Below are 13770 nucleotides of genomic sequence, written 5' to 3'. Positions count from 1 at the left end.
ATCACCCTGTAAATAGGCACTATTATTACATTTTACAGAATAAAAAATTATGTGTTGCGGTCATATGTAGAACTTTGGGTTTTCTCAGAAGCTTGCTTACTTTGCACTAATATCAGTAATACAGCTCTGAAAGGTATGTTTACCATTCCTTAAGTGCTTCTACCTGAGGTGACTGTGGAATCCTGGACTTGTAAAAACCTTTATAGAGATTACATAGCTACCTGTTTTACCTTTCTTAGGTCGCACTTAGAGCATTTCAGAGAGAGAGAGAGAGAGAGAGAGAGAGAGAGAGAGAGAGAGAGGGAGAGAGAGAGAGGAAATGTGCCCCCCCCCCCCCATAAAAGTGTCTTGTCTTTTTTATTTGAGGTAATGGACAGAGTGCTAGAAAAGTGCTAACTTGAAGGAAACAGCAAATTTAGCTTCTTTAATATTAAGGACTTATGCTTAAAGATTTTGAAAGCCATAAACTTTGAATAGACTTATGCTATAGATAAAACTAAGAATTATTATGCAGAATACATAAAGAATTTCTACAAATCAATTAAAAAATAATTTAGTAGAATATGAGGAAAAAACAACTTAAGAACCTTAAGAAGAAGAAGAAACACAAATATAAGCACATGAAAGAAAGATTTAATTTTACTTATCATCAGAGAGGTACAAATTAAAACCATTGGGTATATTTCATACTTACCAGATGGGCAAAAATTTTAAATTTTAGAAATCAAAGGAATTGTTTAGGAAGTAAATCACCAAGATTCTTAGGCTCTTCTTAGGGGAATATAAATGGGCACAATCACTTTGGAAAATAGTTTGGCATCATCTATTAAATTTGACTATGAATAACTTTTAACCCAGCAATTCCATTTCTAGGGATGTATTCAAGAGAAATGTGTGCACAAGTATACCAGGAAACACATACAGGAATGTTCACTGCATTATTCAAGATCTTAAAATATGGGAAGAAATAATGAAAATAACCATTAATAAAATGAATGAATTCATTTTGGTATATTCATACAGTGGTTATCACTTGGTCTTTTGTACTGACAAATTTCTCTTCGTTGTTTTCTCAACGATCCTTGCTTTAAAAAATAATTTTTTTTAAAACAAAGCTACCTGGTTTATATGCTAACCTTGTCCAGAGCAGCTTTTGCCATACTTAAACGTACAAAGTGCTAGGCATGTTTAGGCAAAGAGAATACTTTTTATTATTGAACCTAAGCTGGTTTTATCAGCTACAAAATCTTTAATACCAAAACTGCATATGTCTTAAGTAGACAGGCAGCCAGGCCATTTGGGTCATGGAATTACACCTTTAAACCAGCAGTGCTAATAAGCTCTATTAGAGAAGAAGAATTATTTTAAGGAGAATGATGACTGTTCTGAAACTCCTAAGGAAAATCTCTTATATGACTTTATTAGAACTAGTAACATGTTCAATGTGTGTGCATGTGTGTTTTTTAATTATTAGTGTCCAAAGTGTGTGTGTGTGTGTGTGTGTGTGTGTGTGTGTGTGTGTTCAGATTTGTTAGTGTCCAAACTTAACTAGAAATTAATAGGATGGGTTTGGAATCAGACTTCTTTACTAACTTCACTCTGTGATTTTGGGTACAAACTTGTATTTCCTATGTGAAAATGAGACTAATAGTAGAACCTATTTCATAGGATTGTGAGGATTAAATTTACATGGGAGGCAGTTATTGCCAGTAGTTGTATTAGATGTTAATGCTTCTAAATTTATAATTATATACATATAAAATGGTGGCTTTTTTCTGTTTTAAAGCGTTAAATGTAGAATATGTGAAAAACAAAGCACAAAGAAGAAAAATTTAAACTACCATAATCCCATAACCCAAAAGAGCCATTAATATGACTTTGTAAAAACAGAACCCAGATATTTGTTCTTCTCCAACTACTGTGTGAGAAAAGCAGTTAAAATTCCCAAAGTAAATCAGAACTCTTTTACTCATATAAATATTAAAATGTGAATGTTGAAAGATAGTGAATGTTTGGTGTAAAATGTTCATGATGTTGTTGCTTTCCCCCCCAACTTCTAGTTGCTGGTCATACTGGATTTTCCCCATCATAGGCGCCATTCTCTTAGGTTTCCTGTACCGTTACTACTACCCGTCAGAAAGCAAATCCTCCTGAGGAGGCCTTGTCGAAGTCTGGAAAGCAGATCCACTTGGGAGTGGAAGCTAGAGACTTATTTGGAGGCTGCAGCGGTGCCCTGTTCTCAAATTCTTCCAGCTGTATTCTCCCCCCATGGAGCCCAGACGGTTGGCTGCGCGTCCACCTCAGAGCTGGGGACAGGGTCCTCCTTCCTCAGAGCCTTACTCCCGAAGCACCTGCTCACTGTTCGGTGTCCTGGCCAATGTTTCCTGTCTTCACTGGTTTTCACGAGCATCTTTATATTTCATTGTTTTCTGTTGATAACTGCAGTCCATGTGCCCTAGCGACATTGCCCTGTGGTAAAAATGCCTGCTTTCCAGTACTTTGCACACTATCATACTCTACTTTTGAAGCCTTTCTTTTTCCATTTTTCTTTTAAGTAAATATTGTTATTTTAAATTTTGACTTTATTTCATTGTTTGTCAAAAGGGATTTAATTCATGAAGTAAGTTGTGCATTTATAACTTAAAACACAACTGCCAAATGACCTTGGTCCTTGTTCATATTTGTTAAAACTAAAAAGAGCCATGTGATCACCTCCCTCCCTCCCGAGCTAGTTCAGCAGGTAGCTCTTGCCACCATCTTGCCCACTGTGTGGTCCTGAACAGAATTATGCTTTCTTCCCTTTCATTTTTGGAGTGGAGAGAAGCGGGGGAAGGGAGAGATGGATTGGAGTGATAGGGCGAATTCATAGCAGTCTTCTCTCTGAAAAGTATTGAAAACGCTACTGTAGGACAGGAGTGTAGAAAAAGCACCAGACTTCATCCTTTACTTTGGTTTGGCACCAGTTTCTAGCCACCTTTCTTATTTTTCCTTTCCCTCAACCATCTTTATTGGTAAAATACAAATTTGTAATTATCTCTGTAGAGCTTTACCAGGGATTTTTGCTGCTTTTTGGTGTATTGATTAGCAAATTTTTTATTTCCTGTTTTAATGAAAGTAAGAGACTCCAAAGTGATCAAAGGTACAGTATATGATCTTCTGTTTGCCCAGTGAAATAACGTCCATAGTCAAGTGGCAGTTGAAAGGGGGAGATAGTGACAAAAGAATGTTTTCCATTTCATCTGCATTTTGCCTCCATGACTGCAATTTGTGGTTTTGTTGTTTTTCCATTTAGAATTTAAAAACTGGTAGGCTTTTTTTTTCTTTTCTCTCAGATGAGTGTTTCATGAAGAGTAAATTATTACCGAGAATTGTGTTATTGTTTCTCATTGGTTCAGGAATTTCTTTGGCATATTTGCCTTTACATTTTTTTCCCCTGTGGAAACACCTGAGGAGACAGCACACTGTTTCCTGCCAGCCACTGCTTGTGGTGATTTTTCTCCCCATCTTCTGAGGATTACCCGTCTGCTGCTGAGCCATTGTCATATGCAGCAGGGAGCAGCGCAGTTCAAGAAGAACCATGGGCCCTGCTTAGTACCTCCTCCTGCTTCCTGCTTGCCAGGGATTTGGCAAGACAGGAAACTGCCCAGCATAGTGTCTGCCCATGCAAACTATTTAAGAAAAAGTTCAACCCAGGTCTTGTATCCTGTGATTTAGCAATTGACTGAATCAGAGTTCATTAAAATAATATTACCCCCCCCAAAAAAAAATAAAATAATATTACCCAATTTTGCACATTTGGATATGACACTATCGAGTAATGTCTTGAGATTTCTGGCTGACTTTTATATTTCTTTTATGATAATAGTCAAGCTTCTATCGTTAGAAAATGTTTTGTATGTATTATAAGATGCCTCTTTAAGACAATTTATTAAAAAAAAATCTTTATTTATTATGTAGCAAAAGTGTTGGAACTACTGATGCTCCTTCATTTGAAGGCAAGGAAGAGTTGCCTTGAATAAGAATTGGTATATAATTGGTATAAGTTGGATGATTGCACTGGACTACATTGGGATAGAAGTAAAGAACAAAGGAGTATTGAGGAGTTGGAAAGGGAACATTCAAGCTAAAACTAAACAGGAAGATAACTTGGATCAATCAAAAGTGTGTTGGCAGTCTCCTAAAGTGAATGAAAAACATATGGCTTGTAAGAAACATTAAAAAATGATAGTCTTAAAATTGGTGTTTTTGATATTTTTAGGGTAAACACCAATGCAAAAGGTATGTTTTTCTATTTCATATTGGTTGTCTTTTCCTGTTTATATCTGGACTCAGAGCCAGAGGAAAAGATTTTCAGACTTTGTCTCTACCATCTATGAAATTCATCCAATACCCAGGACTGCTTTTGAACTGCTAATATGATGTCACTTTATATTATAAAAAACATACTTTTGGGTCCATTCACTATTCTTCTTCTGCCTACATAAACAGCTGAGGTGAAAGGTAGAGTTTGTGTGAGAGTTTGCAGAGGTTTTTCTAAACAATAAAGTAATACAGTATGTTGGCCAAATCCATCAAAAAGGACTTTTGTTTTAAGAGGTAGACTCGAATTCTCGAAATAGTCTCTGCATTGGTAGGTCACGAAAACCTCTCTGGAGCAAGTGGGGCCTGCCCCTGTTGGCTGGCCGCGCCCCCTGGAACTGGCCTTGGCTGTTTGGTTGTTTATTCCTAAGGACGATTAGCTGCAGCTGCGCACCATACTGTACACATAATGGCTGGGGATCACAAAAAGCAGATGAGGGGAAAATTGTGCCACTGAAATAGGGATGTCCCCGGTCTCCAAAATTTCCTGGCCCCCTGACTCTTAAGAATTTTGGTTTCAACATAACTTCTACATTTGTAAAGACAAGAAATATTGTGTCTAATTCTTGAGTATTTAAGCAGAAACAAAAGCCCATTAGGACCTATAATTTGAATCTATAAAGTTCTCTGAACAGTCATAAATGTATATGTTGTGAAAGAAGAGCATTGGTGAGTTTAATAGTCATTTAGTTCTGATGGGGAGCAATGAAAAATGCTTTTTACAGGCCAGGTATAACATTACCCATGGTATCTCGTGCTTAAAATCTCCAGTGATAGCTATCTGGTTAAATTCCATTTTAGGAGATTAAAACGCAGAATGTTAATGTTTATTACTCCTTCCCCAGGAGAAATGGGTCCAGACATGTCTCAGCGAGAAATTGATTCCTTTTAAACCATCTCATTCAGTTGCCAAATATCACAGAAGTAATGGGGAGTTTGGTCACATTGGGCTGTTGTGCTCTGAAAGAGCCCGGTTTGGAATTTGGGGTGATTTCAGAGGGAAGTTCCAAGAAGCAGAGTGGTATTTAAGTCACCTACCCAACGTCTAGCCTCTCACTCCTGAGTTTTAGGAGCTGCTCTTTGCCTGCATCTATATTCTACATTTGCTATTTTAACAAAACATCATTACGATTATTTGACTTCCTTTTTACTTCGCCCTCGACTGTGAACGAGTAATATTTAACATTCCTTTTGTGTATTCAATAATGGAGTTTGTTTACCTATTTTATTTCAACATATTTTGAACAAAGATCTTTGTCTTTCTCTGCTGGAATGTGCACACAGTGAATGTTTGTTAGGGCTACACACAATAAAGATACTGTTTGCCTTTTCTTGCCCTGACTACGGTTATTTAAAAACACACACACACACAACTCTTTTTTAAAAGTGGAAGTGTTGGCTTTGTGATCTTCAGGTGTTCTAGAAGAAAATAATTTGAGAAGCATGAAAGTCACCCGTTTCTGTGCTAATGCTGTGTTTAGTGTCATGCAGTGGGGAGTCCTGCGGCTCAGGATTCCTGCTGCAGCTCTTTCCTTGAAGTGAGTGGCTCATTTGATACTCAGGAGGCAAAGATCAATACTTGCTGTATTGATGGATGGGAAGGGGCCACCAGGTAGATACATTGGGAGTTCTGTTTCTACTGAACCCGTCTGCAAAGGAGACGCCAGTACAAGGTAATAAGATTTTGTTATCTGCAATGCCAGTCTTTAAAATGATTGTTTTTCTTGGCAATGGCTAAACTGTTGGGGAAAATTAAACACCGAGATTGAAGTTCTAGTGATTATTTAATAAAACAAGGGTAATAAAAAACCATTTTTCTCATTACTTTTAAAACCTACTGGTAGCCTTGTAACATTACTAATGAGACACAGTTCACGAGGGCTTTGTTACTTCACTGTCACATGAATTGGGGATTGCTAACAGGAAAGCATAGTCCATTCTTATTATGAACTTTTGAATCCAATGTGTAACCTACAGCCATAATAATTCATGTCACTGCGTTCTTCCTGGTCCTGAGTATTTGACAGGTGCTTGACAGATCCTGGTTTCTGAAAACCTGAGGTAGAAGAGTGATTCCAATTATGTAAACGTAAAGGTAAGAAATACCAGTCTACTACATTGTCAGTAATTGTCGGTAACGTTGGTAACCTAACTTTTAACTAAATAGAAGTCTATACTATGTATTTCAAGGTCCACCCAGCTTAATTGCATATATTACCAGCATTTAAAAAACTTAATCCTTTTACGAAGCATTATGGAGAAACTAGAGTTGGTTTCAGCTGAAACAAGAATGTAGTTGTAACACTATCATTTATGTGACACCTACCGTGTGCCATGCAGTGTCTATCAGTTTACAAATATTTCTGCTCCTTTCCCTGTAGGATCCTTACGAGGTAGATGGGGGAGAGGAGTAATCCTCAGAGAGCCGCTTGACTTGCGTGAGGCCACACAGCTAACAGAAGAGTTATAGTTTACACCCAAGTCTAGCCCTAAGCCTCAGTTTCTACTGTTGGTGGTTCCATATAAAAACTAAGCTCAAACTGTGTCAAATAAATAATATGTTCAGCCCTCGCTGGTTTGGCTCAGTGGATAGAGCATCGGCCTGTGTACTCAAGGGTCTGGGGTTTGATTCCAGCCAAGGGCATATGCCTGGGTTGTGGGCTAGATCCCCATTACGGGGTGTGCAGGAGGCAGCTGATCAGTGATTCTCATCATTGATGTTTCTATCTCCCTCTCTCTTCTCTGGAAGAAAAAAAAATGTGCCCAGTAGATCTAATGATTCCATATAGAAGTTTCTGTGTCTGATTAATAAAATGAAACTAATAATGTAATCACTTTCTTAAGTAGTAAATACTAAAAAGCAGCTAGTGTCTTAGTTGTTGAAGAGAGTCATATTGATTAAATAGAAACAACTTATTTAAAATGACCCTCGAATCCCTTACAAAATGGTTTCCTAAAGCCAGTTTATGAGAATTTAGATTTGAACTATGCTATTAGAAACAACTTTTGATAAAAGTTAGCCTGTACAGGATAGAGAGTTGAGGACTATGGAGGAAAGCTTGAAGCAGCACAGACGAGAAGTCCTTGCATCACTTCGCCCATCCCATCACCAATCTGGGATCCTGGATTGAGACTTAACCGGAACCTATATAAGTACATTGTTTTTAATGAGAAGTAGTTGTTAATTGGTTGGCTTGCCCATAGCCTCTTCTGGACTGATCTCTCTGAATAATAGAAGTCTACTCTGAGCATGTGGCATAAGATTTGGAAACTTGTCATCTCCAGCTTTCGAAATTGTTAATACTGTTACCATGAAAAGATGACTCAAGTTCATTGGGGAAAGCACAGCATAATGCAAATACAAGTGCTGTTTGTTACTAGCGTGACAAATGGCATTTTTGATCCACCAGTGCCAGTCTCAAAGCAGTTCCCTCTTGTTTCCTCCTGATCCTAATCTCTGTGACTGAAACAGTGCTGTTAACTTTGGAACCACATGGACCTGGAAAGTGAAACAAAAAAACCCATATGCTTGAATTTCATTTTTTTCTTTAAAGAAAGCTTACTTTGGGGATTTTTTTATTTTCAGTTTCTTCATCTAAGTTTTTCAGAAATGGGTGTGGCCTTACCTTATAGAACAAAAGGATGATGTCCACAATAAAAACAAACTCCCCAAATCTGCCCACCTTGATTTAATTACCCAAGAAATCTAAGCAGGAGCAAATGGAGATAGAAGTTGGGAGAAGCTGAACCAGGAGAAGCCTGAGAAGTTGAGCTTTCCAAGACTCCCAGTCTGCCCCCTTTTCCTTTGTATAATTTGAAATGTCTTTGGATTTTCTCTTACCTCCCATTCTACCCCTTGCTTGCCCCTTTGCCTTATGTCTTACTTTGTATTACTTTGCCTTATGTTTTACCCAATAAATGACCAGGGAGAATCTCAGCCATTTTTCTCTTCATTTTTAAGTATTATGGTACAAAAATGTACCCGATAGAGAACATTTGGAAGAAACAAAGCTGATTTGTTTAGAATTTGGACCATTTATGTAAACCAGTACAGTTCTGTTTGAACATCTCTATTGACCTTCGTTTAAGGCTAAATAAATTCTACCTCTGGGCCTTTCATGTGTGAGTCAGTAACTTTGCTTTTTGTGTAAGCTAATTTAAACTGGGTGTCTGAGACACACATATCCTGACTACTATAGCCTCTGCAATTTATCTGGCCTTAAAATGCCTACCGTGGTGATGCCTTGGTAAGGGTTCTGCCTCTTCAAGTATACCTAAGCAGAAACTCAGTTTTTATTGTGCCAAGTCTAAGTGCCTTTGGAAAGCAGAAATATTCCTCACCTTAAAAAAGATATATACACACTCAATTATTGTTATAGAATAAGATACAAAAACCTTTTTAAAGGTTTAAACCCAAGGCAGATTTTATCACCAAAAGTGTGTGCCTGCACGCGTGCGTGTGTGTGTGTGTGTGTGTGTTATGTAAGTGTCTTCATTTTCATTGATGGACTATATACCCTCTGAAGGAAGGGCCTTCTGCCCCCTTCAGGGCCTCTATTATGCTGGACCACAGGCAGGGCTAAGTGATTCAGGATGGTTTACTGTGCTGTGTCTGAACCGTGGCAAAATGTGTTGAATAACTAGGACTCCCAAGTAGAATTTTGAGATGAATCCCAATGTTACCCACATCACTAACAACCAAACACCCCATTCACGCCTGCACACCTACAAACCAATCTTGTTTTTTCTGTAAATAGATTCCACTGCCAGCATTCATGGGTTTCATAAAAATATTTTAAATAAACTTTTTTAGAACAGTTTTAAATTTACAGAAAAATTGTGAAGGCAGTATAAAGCTTCTATAAATTCAGCACCTTGTTTTCCCCTATTAACATCTTACATTAGTATGTTACATTTACTAAAATTAATAAACCAGTATTGAAACATTATTATTAAAATTCATACATTATTCCTATTTCCTCAATTTTTACCTACTGTCTTTTTTTTTTTTTTTTTTTTTTTTCCTGTTCCTGTATCACATATTACATGTAGTCATCATGTTTTCTTAGGCTTCTCTGGACTGGGACAGTTTCTTGGACTTTGGTTTTTAATGACCTTGACAGTTTTGAGGTCAGGTATATAGTAGGATGCTCTTTATTGAAATTTAGTATTTTTCTTGTAATGAGACTGAGGTTATAAGTTAGAGAGGAGGCTACAGAAATTATAGAGGCAAATTGCCATTTTTATCACATCACACATGCTATCAGGAGATTTATGATGGTTGATATTGATGGTTGCTGGGCTGAGGTGGTGTTGATTAGGTTTCTCTACTAGAAAGTTTTCCTTCGAGAGAACTTTCCATACTGTTCCATATGGGAAGGCAGTCACGTTGGGCAGTCTGCACTTACAGAGTAAGAGCTATGCTCTATCTCCTTGAGGGCAGAGTAGCTACACAAATTATTTGGAATTCCGCATAGGATATTGGGTCATAGAATTTTATACTTGCCTAACATTTGGATTGTAAACCCTAGAAATAACAGTGCAGGGTTTCTGACCGAACATAGTAGTTTAAAGAAACTTGTTGATCTCTGCTCCCTTCCAAAAGCCACACAAATGATGAGAGGAAGGAATAAACAAAGGTGAAAACCCAAAAGCGACAAAACGAGTGAGAGAGTACATCTCAGTTGTAGAAAGATCTCAAGAAATTTTTGGAAGGTGGAAGGCCAATAAAGGTAGAAGAAGAGTATAGCCTGGCTGGAGTGGCTCAGTTGGTTGAATGTAGTCCTATGCACCGAAAGGTTGCGGGTTCCATTCCCCGCCAGAACCTGAGAAGATCTTGATAATGAGATTAGTCAGGCAACGCTGAAGGCAGTGGTGAGTATGGAGCTGAGAGTGGGGATTAAAAGGAAGTTCATACTAATTGCTGACACCCTCCCACGCCCACCTTACGCTCCCAGAAGCTAAGATGATAGCCCTGGTCAGGGACTGAAAGATTCCTCTCTGGAGAGACTCACCAGTACAAGAGAAAAGATCTGCACGTGCTGACATTTGGCAGCTTCCACATGGTCGCCCTGCAGTGAAATCCTCCAACAAGCTCTGCTGATGTAAAGCATCCAAAAAGGCTTTTAGTGGACTGGGACTATCTACTGTTTTTTGGAAAGCCTTAACATGAAAGATAGTGACCAAAACAAATAGGAAAAAAAAAAGAAGTCAGAGGAAGAGATAATGTAGAAGAAAAGAAAAAAAAAAAACACCTGATAACTTCTGAGAGATTATATTGTATCCACGAATACAAACATAGAACGGGATTTAAAAGGAACATCCAGAGAATAAAAATTCTAGAAATCACAAGTTTGAGGCTGCCAATGAATGATAAAATTTAGTGGGCGAAAGCTTAAGAAGAAACAGGATATTTACATAGCCTCAAAATATCTAACGCATTTACTAATTACAAAGAGAAAAGCAGTGATTTTATAATGAAGATAGCTAGCAAACATCACCTTAGCCAAGTGGTCAAGTTTAACATCACCAGTAATAACATACCAGTATCATGTACCCTTGATACCTTGAGAAGGTCACATCACTTCTGTTGTATTATCCAAAATATATAACCGCAATCCAGTCATAAGAAAATATCAGACAGGCCCTAATTGATGGGCATTCTATAAAACCACTGACCAGTATTCCAAAGTATCAGGTCACAGAAGACAAGGAGAGACTGAAGGACTGGCACCGAAAGGCAGAGATGAAGAAGATATGACAACTAAATGCTCTTCTGGATCCTGGATTGGGTCTTGGAAAAGCCGGTGATATGCAACATAAAGTCTGTAGCTAATAGCATTGTTGCAATGTGAATTTTTTGGTTTTGACGACTGTACTTTGGTTATGTAAGATGTTAATTTTAGGGGAAGTTGGGGTGAAGGATATATGCGAACTTGGCTGTCTTTGCAAGTCTTTGTAAGCCTAAAATTATTTCAAAACAAAAGTTTTTAAATGAAAGCAACAGAAGGTATGGAAAATAAAAATGAGGAAATATCCCACAAAGTAGAAAAAAAAAGGAAAATATGGAAAATTAGAGTTTCATGCCAGGAGAAACTCAATTAATAGGAGATCTAAAAAAGGAAAAGATAGAAAATAGAGGTTCATTAGAGAAACTCTGTCTCAATAGGAGATCTAGAAGTGAAAATGAAGACATAATTATAGAAATAATACAAGAAAACATCCCAGAACTAATGATAATGATTTTTGAGGTTGAAAGGATTCCTGAGTGCTCAGCACAATAATGAAGAATAACTTACACCAAAGCCTATCATTGTGGAATTTCAGAACAGGTTAAGAAGAAAATCCAAAACCGTCAACCATGGCCACTTCGGATCACTTTGAAATTACATTGGAAGATTAAAAAATACCAATATTGTTCCCGCCACAGATCAATTGAAATAGAATTTCTGTTTCAGGGGAGTATGATGCATGGTGAGGGTTGAGAACCAGTGTTCTAAAAGCTTCCAAAGAGAAAAATAAAGTTCACTATTTTTTTCTAAAATAGAATTAGGAAACATATCAAAACTTCTCAGCAGCAGCGCTATAAACAAGAACTCGGTGGAACAATGCCTTTTGAATGAAAATGTCTTTAACCTTGAATTCAGGATACTTTAGAAATCTATTAGGAATTAAGAATTACCACCCTAAATTTATTCAAAGGTTTAGGTTTTTTCTAAATAGAGATTTTTTTTTTTAAAAAGTGGAGGCACCCAATAACTTTCTGTATTATGCATATTCCTCCCAAGCTATTCTTTCTTGAACACATTCTTTATTCAAGAACTGCAGCCCTGGTTGGATAGCTTAGTTGGTTAGAGTGTCATCCCTATATACCAAGGTTGCAAGTTCGATCCCCAGTCAGGGGCACATACAAGACTCAACCAATGAAAGCATAAATAAGTGGAACAACAAATCGATGTTTTTCTCTCTCTTAAACGATCAATAAATAAAAAATTAAAAGAATTGCCTAGTTTTCAGTTTCCTCTATGATTTTACCAAATGCCACCTATCAGATTTTATAGGTTGGAGTAATTACAGTGAAGCGGGAAATGTGCCCTCTGCTGGTATGGCAGAAAAGAGCAGTCCTCTTAATATCTCTACAACCTTTATAGAGCAAATTAACAGAGGCTTCTTCTTGACATTTAGAGTGTATATTAGAAGATCCTTAACTGGATTGGGCCTTGGCATTGTAAATTATCCAACTTTTTTCAAAAAGGCCTAAGCTATACCAAAAAGCAGAGTGGGGTATTATTGGATTATAAATAAAAGGTACATTCTCAGTTGACATAAGAATGAATAGTGGACTATATATGCTGCACATGTTATTCTTCTTTTTAAAAAAATATGTTTTTATTGATTTCAGAGAGGAAGGGAGAGGGAGAGAGACGAACATCAATGATGAGAGAGAATCAGATTGGCCGCCTCCTGCACACCCCCTACTGGGCATCAAGCCTGCAACCCAGGCATGTGCCTTGACTCAGAATCAAAATTTGACCTCCTGGTTCATAGGTTGATGCTCAACCACTGAGCCACACTGGTCAGGCTCACTTGTTATTCTTGAGAAAGAACTGGAATTCAAACAAGAACAAACATTCAAATAACCAGAGGATATTGGATGGCTGTTGGATATAAAAATTGCAACTAAAATGGTTGATGATCACAGGATGTTTTCATATTTTCACATATGTATTTTTACTTTAGTTACAAAGAATAAATACTTTTTAAAACGAGGGGTTTGGGCTTATTGAGATCAGCTGGGTTATTGATGTACTTTCTCATATTAGAACCATATGAGATATTAGATGTAATATTTGTGTTAATAGTTGCCTTATAAATATAATAGCAATTAAAATTAGAAACAGTTGTGAGAAAAAAATTCCCCAGAAATGTTAGCTTTGTGATAAATATTTTTTCTGAAGGATATGCTGAATTTTTTACTCTTCAATTGGAATTGCCCTTGTAGTCATTCATCCTTTCTTATTGATGCTGAGAATATTATTAGTTATGTATTTATCATGTATGGGTAATTATTTAAAGACCTCCTTTTTTAACAAAATATAACTAATGGTACATATACATATATATGTGAAATGCATATACATAAACAATGTAATACTTTATCTTTAAAACCTATCTACTATTTGTCCTATCATCTACAGACATATACATTTTACCATTTAACACAAAAATATCACTATTGTATCTATTATTATTATAATTGTTTTTAACTGATGAGTATACTTCCCTACCCAGATATTCTTTGACGATCGATTCCTCCAACAGGTATTCATTCACTAGTGTGCTAATAATATGTGACTAGTGCATGGATAAAAGGGATGTAGACATGTTACATTCCCAACTATCTTAAGCAAA

General features: G+C 37.0%; 1 protein-coding gene across 2 annotated transcripts in view; it reads left to right on the top strand.

The window, feature by feature from the left end:
- LOC118674526 (cytochrome b5 type B) overlaps nucleotides 1–5690 on the top strand; it is a 28866-nt gene extending 23176 nt beyond the window's left edge. The window contains exon 5 of one of the 2 annotated variants that reach the window (XM_036346424.1): nucleotides 2061–5690. In XM_036346424.1, coding sequence (XP_036202317.1) covers nucleotides 2061–2154 — 94 coding nt within the window. In that variant the 3' untranslated portion in view covers nucleotides 2155–5690. The remainder of the gene's footprint in view (nucleotides 1–2060) is intronic. The other variant, XM_036346423.1, reaches the window with a different exon arrangement.
- Nucleotides 5691–13770: the final 8080 nt, after the last annotated feature.

This window comes from Myotis myotis, unplaced genomic scaffold, assembly GCF_014108235.1.
Source record: "Myotis myotis isolate mMyoMyo1 unplaced genomic scaffold, mMyoMyo1.p scaffold_m19_p_19, whole genome shotgun sequence".
NCBI classification, from domain to species: Eukaryota; Metazoa; Chordata; class Mammalia; order Chiroptera; family Vespertilionidae; genus Myotis; species Myotis myotis.
The sequence above is the reverse complement of the archived record's forward strand: the minus strand, read 5'-3'. Positions and strand labels throughout refer to the sequence as shown.